Genomic DNA, 12,417 nt, shown 5'->3' with positions numbered 1-12,417 from the left:
GCACAGTGTTCCCAACCCCAGTGAAAGTTTCCAAGGGGCAAGACCATAAAACTGCGAGTTCCTGATGCTGACAGGAGAAGGGGTGATCCAGGAACATACTAGCAACATTCTTCAGGTGCATGATGATGGCAAGATGTATGGTATTGGCACCAAAAAAGACCAGTTGGTTGAAAAGTATTTAAGGAACCAGTTTGTCGTTTATCAGGAGACCTTCATTTTATAAGTGGAAGTTCTCAATATTGTTGTCTTTTTATGATTTTTCCAGAAAATTGTGAATCACAGTCAGTCAAGTGTATGAGAGATTCAACTGCAAGGGAAAATGCATTTCAACAACATGTGGCTGCAAAAGGCATGGAATATTCTGTAATTTGAAATGTCATTACAATTTGTCCTGCTGTTTCAACAAATAGCAAGTTGTTATTTAAAATTGGTACAATAAAAATATTCCATACTTTATAATTTATTACTTTAGCCAAAAAGGTTTGGTTGTTATGTAAAATAGCTGGTTAAAATAATTAATTGCATGTATTTTATCACATTAACCACAAATATTGATTATTTTGTAAAATAACCAATGATTATGCATAGTAATCAATTTATTAGAATAACCAAACATACATATGTATTAAATATATTCATATATTATATAATATGAAAAATTAAAACTTTTAAAATATTAAGTGGGTGTTACTAGAAAATGATTGATTCTATAAAGTAATTTTTTCTATAGATGTGAATAATAACATAATATTTTCTTAATTATTGTTGTTATTAAATCAGCATCTGTGTAATAAAATATAATTAAATTTAAACATATGAAATTTTTAATTAATTTTTTAAAATTTAAAGTAAAGTTTTCTATTATAAAACTAATTTATAACTTTTTTTTTAGGAATACATAATTATTATGCTTTATTTGTGTTCAAGTATATAATAGTGAACATCTGGTCATTTTCTCCATCACTATGTATGAATCACCTGCTTCTTTACAAGAATATTGTGTAGAATTTGTTTGTGAAAATATTTCTGTTATTTGTGATAGAAAGGCAAATAATACCATTTCAAAATGTGATGAAAGTGCTGCTGGGTATGTATTTAGGAATCCAGATGCATTTTTTCATACTGAGATATCACAACAACTATTGGAGATTCTTAGTGAAAAAGGACATTTAAATGATCAAATTTTAACATTATTTGGTTCTCGTGTTACAAGACTACAAAAAGTACGAATCCATAATGCAGGCAATATCACAACACGTGGATTACGGGTTTTACGATCACATAAAATTACAGAATTAGAAGTAAATGGCTTATCAAAAGTAACTGTTAACGATTTGATTGGTTGTCTTGGGGATTGGACTTTACACAATTTAAGATTACTGAATGTTTCCAATAGTACTTTTACTAATAGTGGAAAATTTTGTGTTGTGGTAGCACTTTCAAAACTTCGAAATTTACAAACTCTTAATGTTAGTAACACAGAATTCAACAGTCATGGATTAGAAATCATCACAGAAGACTTGCCACTTTTAGAGAATTTGGATATATCAAGTACTCGAGTAAAAGATATCACTCCATTAAGAAAATGTAAAGATAGATTGAAATCACTCAATTTATATAATTTAAAAATTGTGAATTTTGAAGAAGTAGTGCCATTATTATGTGAACTGGATCAACTTCGTTATCTTGATTTATCAGAAGATAAAGAGCATCCATTAGAAATGCTTTCGCCGCTCAGATATAAAATATCTGATCTGTTAAATAAACCATTTTGTCTGCCTCATCTTTATTCGCTTGATATTTCTGGAAAGGATGGTATTGATATAGAAGATTTAAAGTAAGTGATTAAATATATTTTGGTTAATAATAAATATATATTTTATATAATTACATTTCTTAATATATATTAAAAATAAAATTTCTTTATATTAGATTTTTAATTTTAAGAGAGTAATAATGTAATAATGGATATAAGTGAATCAGTTCTTTGAAAATTTTGTTTGGAAGTTATTTTGTTTTAAAGTCACTGTCAAACCAAAAACAAAAGAACAAAACAAAAATCAATTTGTGATTGCCATTTTTAGTAAACTCTTTTTCCAACAAAATATAATTCTATGTATCCATTTTTTACTTTTCTATTTTGTTTGATATTTTCCTGTGACTAAAATAACTATTAGTAAACTGATTATTATGTATCTTCTTTTTTTTTTATTATAATGAATAGCCTGCATGTAACAACAAAGAAGAAAACAAATGTTTTTTTGGTTACATTTCATAAAGAACAATTTGCCTGCCAAAGCTGGGCAAAAGTACTCTGTTTTCATTAAATTTTGTGTTCTTTAATGTTGCAATTTGATTCTCTCTTTTTAATTCATAAATTATATTTCTTAGAATTATAATTTGTTTATATTTTATATCTGAGAAAATCTGTTTGACCACCTCATGAATTTATCTATTAATAAAAACTTTTCATTTTTTATATATGGCTGTAATAATTCAATTAAGAAGTCTATAAAAACTTACATTACATTAAATAATGCAAAATGTGATTATAAAGTTGTTTTATATACTTTCTCTAAAAATGGAATGATCAAAGTAAAAAATATATTTTTAATGATCTTAAAAATTGTACATTAGAAATTTAAAAATGATAAGATTAAGTTATAAATGTAAAAAAAAATTACAACTTTTCATATGGGTACCAAACCCAAGAACAAAGCCTCCATACCTGACACCTTTCTGATCACACCATGCTGCTACTTTATGAATCAGTCTTCCATATTGGTATTAATGGTTGTAGAAAACTTTATCTTAATTTTCTTGAGTATGCCTGAATAGTGGGTCCTGTGGCTTTGGCAGAATTTCAGTACAGATAAATACCACACATCCACAGAATTTCATTGAAATCAGTGATGATAAACTGGCATGTTTCTCTTGTGAGATGCCATGTTTTAAATCAAGTAGTCCAAGGCAAGTATTTGTTTGTTTCTCTTTCACTGTTTTGAAATACTGTATTTACTCGCTTATAAGATGATCTTGCATATAGGACAAGGTGTGACTTTAAAGATCAAAGTAAAGAAAATTAGATTCATTAATACAATTTAATTTTATTTTGTTTAATCACAAATAAAATGTCAAATGCACATAAATGCACCCATTGTCCTGCAAAAATTACTGGCCTTTTAAACTTTAAGGAAAAATCTTGTAAAATCGACAACATAATTTGTTCATGTAAAGCTGGACAATCAGGAACCTTTTTTGCCAATTCATAATGGTCAAATCCACTCTCTGTTGATTACACTTATGAGTTTCTCCTAATTCTGATTTCTGAATAATCATCTCTTTTCATGTGGAAATGAATTAAAACTTATATTGGGCTCCTGTGTGATATTGGAATTCAATTCAAAAGCTTTGCTTTTCCTATTGCTATTCATCTTTACTCCTGACAATACACAAGAATGATTGAAATGACCCAGATAAAATACTTTTGTTTTTAAATACCGGAGAGTGAGCATCCGGTAAGAAATGCAAAGATAGGGTTAACAAAACATATCGCAAAATGCATAGAATCCTTTGCTTGTGCATATAGGACAACCTAGGTTTTTGAAGCAATGAAAAATGAGTAAAAACCTCGTCTTATATGAGAGTAAATATAGTATGAATGTTTGTGAGGAGAGAATAACAGAAAACAGGCATATTATTTTTTCTTTTTTTCTATTTAATAAGTCTTATTACTTTTATAGGAATTGCAATTGTACAAATACAAACTCTAAAACCTTCTAATGCAGTGAAAAATTTATTTATTCAAATGTTTTCAATTGTCTTAAACAATCTTCAGGAAAAATTACATTTTAAAAGAGCAAACACCTAACAGTTTTTCTAGAACATATTTGTTTTTCTAAAACACCCTTGGCAGGCATCTTAAGTATGTCTAACATTTCCATCACTGCTCCATTTGTTCCAAGGATATTCGCATTGCCCAGGTTCACAAACCACATAACCAACTCCAACCTGTCATTGACAAATCAACCAGTCCTTCCATCCAAATTGGGAAAACACTGAATCAATACATCATGGATAGCCTACAACACTACCACTGGGTCATAAACAATTTGGTCAACTTAGTAGAACATTTACAATACCTACAACTTGATGGTGAATCCTACATCAAGTATGTGATTTTCATTTGGGATTCTCCTCCATAAAACTGGAACTATTTCTGTGAGCTCTGCAACTTCTTATTTGAACATTTAATTGACCTGAGAAAACATCACACCAACATTCTAGAACTTACCAATGTTGTTTGCCACATCTTGTTCTTCTGATTTGAAAGGGAAGGTATACATATAGGAAAAAGTTGTACCAGTGGGAACCCCATCTCAGGTGCACTACGTGAATTGGTAATTTGATGCCTTGAAAATAACATCTCTCCTTACTTTGAATAACACATGTCATAGCCCTATACATAAAATATGTCAATCTTCACATCTGGCACTGAAGACAGAATATTCAACAGTTCCTCAATGCCATTAATTCAAATCCATATGGTTTATTCCTCTCAGTGGAGAAAGAAAGCTCTCTTCTTTGGTACATTTCTTGGACCTTAACATCATCATCCAAAGAAGCAATATTTTAATCTTGGTCTATAGAAAACCTTTACACCATTCTACATACATCCCAGCAGCTTTCCATGATCCTTGTGTGTTTAACATAGTGGCCTTCAGAGCCCTTGTTAGAAGAACCTTTATTCACATTTCAAACAATGAAGACAGGATGCAAGAGCTTAGATACATCTACAGAATTGCTACTTAACATGGTTACCATTGAAAAATAATGTGTTGGTTGGACAGATTTTGTGGAACCCATTGGGCACAAACTATCCAGTACTGCAGAATATTGTGAACAATGTGATGAACACTTCCGAACGACATTCCCAACTCTACCGTCATATGCTGAAACATGATCCTCCTGTCGTCCTGAATCTGCTCCTCCATGTGAGCTGTGTTGACATCTGTTGATGCTGTGCTGGGTCGGCCATTGCAATCCTCGTCGGTGATTTTTTCCTCTACTGGCCGCAAACTTCCGACACCATTCTGCAACATGCTGATGAGACATTACAGTCTCTCCATAAACCTCTACCAGTTGCCAGTGAATTTCAGCCATGGTTACATGTTTTACCACAATCGAATAACTGAGCCAATTTCTTTGTAAGATCAGTTTTCCAAACAAGTTGCCATTTGTGTTTACCTACAACCAGTGGTGATATTCGAAATATTTAACAAAGGGTTTGCCAGCAGAAAATTTTTCCCTGACAATCACTGGCAAACGAAATGGAAGTTTTGGCTAGAAATAAATACAATACATTTTCTTGCGATATATCTAATAATCAGTGGTGTATTTGGAATGTAACGATCCCTGGGTGAAGACCAGGTAACAATAGTATATTAGTGCTGTCAACTTTTTTTTTTTTTTTAAGGCATTTATTTAAATTATTTAATTAAAATTCTAATTATTAAATTTAGCAAGAGATGGCGCTAACTCTAGTACCAAATTAACTTAAATTATTAATATTACTATAGCCATTTGCTAGCCTGATAATTCGGTAGTTGTTGGTCTTTACGTATAACGGGTTAGTTGTTGTTTATTTATCTTTCAAAACAATTAATATGAATATACAAAAGTTCTTATATCAATATGTTTTCAAAAACATTTAAATATTTAACATTTGATCTCATAGTTTATAACTCTATGCATTTAATACACTCATGTGCAAAACTTAAGGATAATGTGCATTTACAAAGAAAACATGTTGGGAAACAGTGGTAAGTGCATGTAGTGTTGAGTCCTTGACTGTGTGTTACATTTGATCCACGAACCTACTGCTTGGTAGTACTTTAAACACTTACTGTAGTCAGATACATGCTGCGTGCGGTTTGAACACACCAATAGTTGCGTTCATTGCATCACAGATTGAATACACACAGCAGTATTGGTGGTTATACTGGTAGTGAATGTGTAGGAGAATGACACAGAGACACCATTTGGATGATTTTATATGTGGATGAATCGTCGAATGACTCAGACCCAAATGGAAGTGTTGCATGCATTGAGTGTCCCCCAAAGTGTCATGTGAAGGGTCTGGCGACGATTCCAGCAGGGTGAAAACGTTACTTGGAGGTATGGTGGAGGTGTCCAAGCTGTATCACTGGCCAAGAGGACTATTACTTACGCCTAACAGCCAGACTCAATAGACACATTACCACCTTGGATCTTGCTAGAGAACTTGCAGCTGCTACAGGGATCGACATTTTAATGTTTACAGTGTACAGATGGTTAGCTGAGGAACACCTGTATGCCAGAAGACCAGCAAGATGTGTTCCATTAAACCAAGTGCAAAGAAGAGTTCATTTGAATTGGTCCAGGACACATCACACATGGATCCAAGAGCAATGGAGTCATGTCTTGTTTACAGATGAATCCAAGTTTAGTCTCAGCAGTGATTCACAATGTGTCATCATCTGGAGAGAACCTTGGACACGGTTCCGTCCAGAGAACATTACTGAACTGGACCAGTACAGAACTGGAGGAGTCATGGTGTGGGGTGGCATCATCCTGGGGTTTCACACTTCCCTGCATGTCTTCCCATGGAGTTCGATCACAGGTGCAGTGTATCAGGATGCCATCCTGGATGAATATATTAGTCTCTTTTGAGGTGCAGTGACTTCATTCTGATGGATGATAATTCTCATCCCCATCGGCCAGGCATAGTGGATGAGGCATAGTGAATGGCCCAGTCGCTCGCTGGACTTCAACCCAATAGAGCATGCATGGGACATGCTTGGCACGTCACTTTCACTTTGTAAAACTCTTTATTTAAAAGCCCCAGTACTGCTAGGCATCACTGAAGTGGAAAACAGAAAGTATTACACTAGTTACATTGATGTCTTATCAACGATGATAAAGAAGTAATTATGTACAGATATACATCAGTGGGGAAGCCACAGTTGAGTGCACTGCATAAACAACTTATACATTGATGTCTTATCGATGAGCAAAAGTATTATTATGTATAGTTTATACAGCAAATAAAACTTACAGCAACAATCACAGCACCAACATGTCCTACAGTGATGTCTTATCATGAAATATAAACAGAAAATAAATGTACAAATATACAGCACAATGAAACTACATTAACATTGACAACATAATCAAAGCGGACGGTGATGTCTTAACAGGGATGATTACTCACAGCAAAATAACATACAGGGGTTATGACAACAATTCAATGCTTACAATTAGTAATCTAAATTAAAAATATCTTCAAGACACAACACCACTGTCACTTGGCAATGGAAGCTGTCTTTGCAGCACCATACTTAATTAACTGTAGTCCTTCTGAAGTAAGAGGTGACAAGGTCCTTGAAAACCTGAAAAAGGTTGTCTTGTAACAGCACATGTAAGTCCTGATGCCAGTTCCCACTGGACGGCAGCAGGGAGAGAATGGCATTTTGTTTGTCATCCAACATCGGACACTGCAGCAGATAGTGCCTGGCACCATCTGGAATATTGCATAGTTCACAATTCTGTTCAGTTGTTTTGTTGAACCTGAAGAGATAACTATTAAATTTACCATGCCCGCTATAAAACTGTGTTGTTCTATGTTCAATATAATGATGATTACTAGCTGAGACTGCAGGGAAAAAATCCCTTGTAATGCTGTTGGCCCGCAGGTTCCATGTACCCTGCCATAACTCAGTCGCTTTCTTCTTTAGGCTGGAAATTATGTAGTTTTGGGGAGTTGTTGTATAGGTAGGTGTGCCTCTGGAGACAGATGCGGTGTGGGCCAGCTCATCTGCTCTCTCATTTCCAAGGACATCAGAGTGCCCTCTGACCCACACCACCGAAAATCTATTGATGTTTTGACATGCTTGGCAGGCAGATTGCATGTCATCAAATGGTTCCAAGGTCCATTCCCGAGCTCAGGGAATCACTGGTCCAAAAATGAGAAGCCATACCCCAGCCACTTCTTGATAACCTCATTCTCAGCATGCATTCATGTTGTGGTGCCTGTCTTGCAGTGTGGGGTGATCTCATACACCATTAATGTCCCTGTGCCACACCTTGTTTCCTGGACTAACACATGGGTATGTTTTCTGATTTCACACCATTCTCAATTGTTGTCCTTGTTGCTCACTTTGTACCTTTTCTCACACTGTTTGCAGTTTGATACCATTTGCAATGCAACCTGCAATCCACATGTGGGAAATTCTCCATGTTTTTCCTGTCATAAATACCTTACACCACTTTATCCTTAAGTTTTGCACATGAGTGTACATTATAGGTTAGAATGAAAGATATAACGTATAACTAAACTAAAAATTTTTCAAATGTAAAAGTACTACTAAACACACACATTTACTCTCATTTATTATATAAATAGTATATTGTTATATTTTCCTGAATCAAATAAGTGTGGTTTTTGTTATATTGAACATCAGTTTTTTCTATAAAAAATATATATATAACAGAGAGAGAGAAAATGAGCAGTTATATTAGGAATAAATAATAATTTATTTAATAAATAATTTTTTATTTTACAGGACTTTCTTAAAACGTCATCCTAATATAAAGTTTCTTGGTTTAATGTTGACAGAAGCTTGTTTTGATGATATGTTTACAAAGGAAACAGATCCATTATATAACCCAAATTTAGTGGTGATTATTTTAATTTTTTAAAATTATTCATTATATGAAAATATGCTGTTTTAATTTTTATAACAATTTTGTAGAGAATTTTTTAATGATATAACATTATTATTATTAATAATATTAATAAATAGTATACTGATAATAATTAATATATAAATTAATGAAATTAATTAGTATTTTAAAGGGACTTAAAAATTGGCACTTTATATTAACAAAATTTGTATTAACTGAACTCATTAACATTGAAATGACTATCATCCCTTGCTCTTGGGATTACAAATCTATTTCATATTAACACAAACTTTGCATAAACTGTAACTTATGCAGGTTTTTATAAAATATTTAAATACTCATTTTGCACTCTTATTAAAATTACAGCATAAAAATAATGTACTATATTTCTTTAATTAAACTTTGGGGATATATTTTAAAATGCATGTATTCCCCATGATTTATTAGAAAACTTCAGGTTTTTGTACTATTAAAATTATTTATTGATTGTATTTATATGGGTTACTGTTACAACATTTGAAATAATTACTGTTTTTTAGTTAACCTGATTCAGCATCTTCCAATTCAATTATTACATTGTAGTTTGTGTCTCCTTCAATGTTGCATGATCTTGACTATCATCTGCTGGTGATACCAGATGGCTAAACAGTTAAGGTGGCAGCCTAATACTGTGGGGTACCTGGGATTGAATCTGGACAGGTTGAAAAACCTCAAAAATTTTTGGAGGTGATATGTCTGGCCACATCCCTCACTCTCTGGCTGCTTCATTATGGGCGTGGCTGAATTCATGATGGGCTTTCTAAAAAGGTCCTCTTAATGCCCACACGGCAAAAACGGTTTTAAAAAACAAGGGAAGAATCATCTTCTTGTTCAGAGATGACGAACCTTTTTGAGCTTGCATTCCATATAGTAAGCATAGTTAGCTTTAAAGATGTTTGTGTGCCAAAGTTTTGGAGTTTGAGTAGTGATATTTAAAGAAATTTAAATGAATATCCCATAATTAGAATAAATGTAATAAAGCTGATTTGAGAAAAGGATGATCAAGTGGTAAACCAAAAAAAGGGATGATTGAAAAATACAGATGATGATTAATCAAAATCAAATGATATGTTACATGCCAGATGATTTCTCCTTATTTGCCACTTTGGGTATGCGTGTCATAGGTTTGCTACCCCTGTTCTAATTTCAACTTACCATTGCTCTTGGAAAGAGCTGGTGAGTTTGAATCAGAGTTTTCCTAATTGCCCTTCAGCTGATAAGCTCTTGATTTATGAATTCAATTGCAACTCCCTTTTCTTTAGAATTTGACAATATTTATAATTTTATTTCAAAAAACATTTTCACAAATTTTGAAATAGAGTGTTGTCTAACTTTAGACCAGCATTTCTCAAACTTTTTGCTTGCACAATCCAATATATTTGTTTGTAATGGTTCTGTGACCCAAATGTTTATAAAATTTTTTAAAAACCTGGTAAACTGGAGTCATCGTATATTTATTATATAATGAAATAAAATTATGTATTATTGATAATAACTTCTGTGTTTGAAATGTAGCATTGAGTACATTTCTATTAAGAGTAGTTCAGGCCAATTTTAATTTGTAACAAATTATTAACTTCAATTTCAATTTTTATGATTGAAATTTAACTATTAAGAAATGTAAGACTGAAGATTGTAAATAAAAGAGACTGTTTCCAAATTATTTGGGAGTCTAATTTACTTTGGAAAATATTACAAGATTTCATTTTATAAGCTTATAATAAACCCCTTTTTAAAATGTACTTTTAAGATTGTAAGATGATTTTGTCAATTTCATTTTGTATATACATGAAAAAAAATTCTTTAAAAATTATTTATTGGTCTACTTGTGCCAAAATTCATCTTATTTATTTTTATAATTTATTGTTATGTATGACAATGAACCTAAAAGTTTGAATAAACAAGGAAATGTTTCCAAAACTATTGAATTTAAATGGCTTTATAACTATGACCTTATGTAAAATATCTATTTTGGTGATATTCAAAACAGAAAACACAAAATCAGTTTCATATACACGTATTCTATAATCTTAATTTTATTATTAAATGACAATAATAATTATAAGAAAAAAAGTTGTTAAAAATTTTCAGTAGGCTACTTAGCAGATGTTTCTATTGTTCCTAGTTCTTAGAAAATATTTCAATAATTGAAGTATTACGAGTATTTCTGTATGATGTGGTAGCATTTTGTGACCCATTAAAATTTAAATGTGACCCAGTATTGGGTCATGACCCATAGTTTGAGAAATGCTGCTTTAGACAATTTGATAAATTTTAGTTAAAATTCTTACATGAACATAAAAAACAACCTTATTTTCAAACCAGCAGAAAGTTTTAATGTATTAGACAAACATTTTTGATCTACTAACAGGCCGGCATCAGGTCAGTGCAACTTTACATTCTATTTTAGAATGTGAAATTGCATTGACCTGATGCTGGCTTGTTAGTATGTTTGTATAATATATTAAAACTTTCTGCTGGTTTGAAAATTGGGTTGTTTTTACATCATTCATTGAATCCAGTTTTGTTTGAGTATTTTTGTGAACTCCTTACATGTCACTCTACATATACAGTGAAGAATTCAAAAGAATTGAAAAGCATGTTTTCTATGCTTTTCAACGTGGGACTTATTTGAGAATCCTGTGATTTATAAAGGAAATGTGGTACCTTTATCATTATAAATATATTATTTTTTTAAATTTTCATAAAATATTTAAATTACTGTTTTTCTGTACAAATTAGGAGCGTGCTCTTGTTTAGCTTATAAGAGCACTTCATTCATGTGTCAATATAAATTAAACATAAATGTATTTGTACAGTAATTATTCAGTGACATCTCTACAGTAACCATTATTAAAAATAGAAAACCGAAATAAAAAAAGTGCTTTTGATACTATAAAAGACTTAAAAGCAGTGAGTTTTTTAAGGTATATTGAGAATTATATGACCAGTTTTTCCCCATGTATAAGACACATGATGTATAATTTTTCCCCAACATTCTCTTATAATCAGAAAAAAGAACCTGCTATTATATTCAGAAACTAGCTGACCCGGCCACGCGTTGTTGTGGCTCAAAATGTATCTATTATAAATGTGTAACACTTCCCCCATGGGGGGAATTTCAAAAAATCCCTTTTTAGTGTATATTCTGTTGACGTCACCTATTAAAACGCAAAAAACCGCATGTAAAGTAGTATAAATAGAAGCCGAGTTCTTCACGGTAAGCCTTAATCCTGTCCCTTTCCCCGCTGGGGATATCGAAAAATCCCTTTTTTAGTGTATATTCTGTTGACGTCACCTATTAAAACGCAATTAAAAACGCAAAAAACCGCATGTAAAATAGTATAAATAGAAGCGGAGTTCTTCACGGTAAGCCTTAATCCCATCCATCTCCCCCCCGTAGGGGGAATTTCGACATGTATATTATATAAAAACACGTGCATATTCGAATGCAACGTTGTGTCAAAATTTCAAAGGAATTGGTAGGAACAAACAAACGTTGTATTTTATTTATATAGATAGGTAGAAAATGATCTGCTTAGGTCCATTCTCACAGAAAAGCAAACTTAGGTCGTCGGAAGTTAGCGCCATCTGTTGGACATAAAAGCCTTAATCCAGATATAAATATATTTTTGAAAGGGGAGAAATGGTGAT

The 12,417-nt window shown here is 32.3% G+C and overlaps 1 protein-coding gene across 1 annotated transcript in view; it reads left to right on the top strand.

Annotated features, from left to right (window-relative positions):
- Positions 1-12,417, top strand: part of LOC136971785 (protein zyg-11 homolog B-like) — a 59,403-nt gene that overhangs the window by 17,927 nt on the left and 29,059 nt on the right. The window contains exons 2-3 of the mRNA XM_067266290.1: positions 893-1,837; positions 8,604-8,718. Of these exons, the coding sequence (XP_067122391.1) occupies positions 966-1,837; positions 8,604-8,718 (987 nt within the window). The 5' untranslated portion in view covers positions 893-965. The remainder of the gene's footprint in view (positions 1-892; positions 1,838-8,603; positions 8,719-12,417) is intronic.

Source organism: Centruroides vittatus, unplaced genomic scaffold, assembly GCF_030686945.1.
Source record: "Centruroides vittatus isolate TY-2023 unplaced genomic scaffold, ASM3068694v2 contig_272, whole genome shotgun sequence".
NCBI classification, from domain to species: domain Eukaryota; kingdom Metazoa; phylum Arthropoda; class Arachnida; order Scorpiones; family Buthidae; genus Centruroides; species Centruroides vittatus.
The sequence above is the reverse complement of the archived record's forward strand: the minus strand, read 5'-3'. Positions and strand labels throughout refer to the sequence as shown.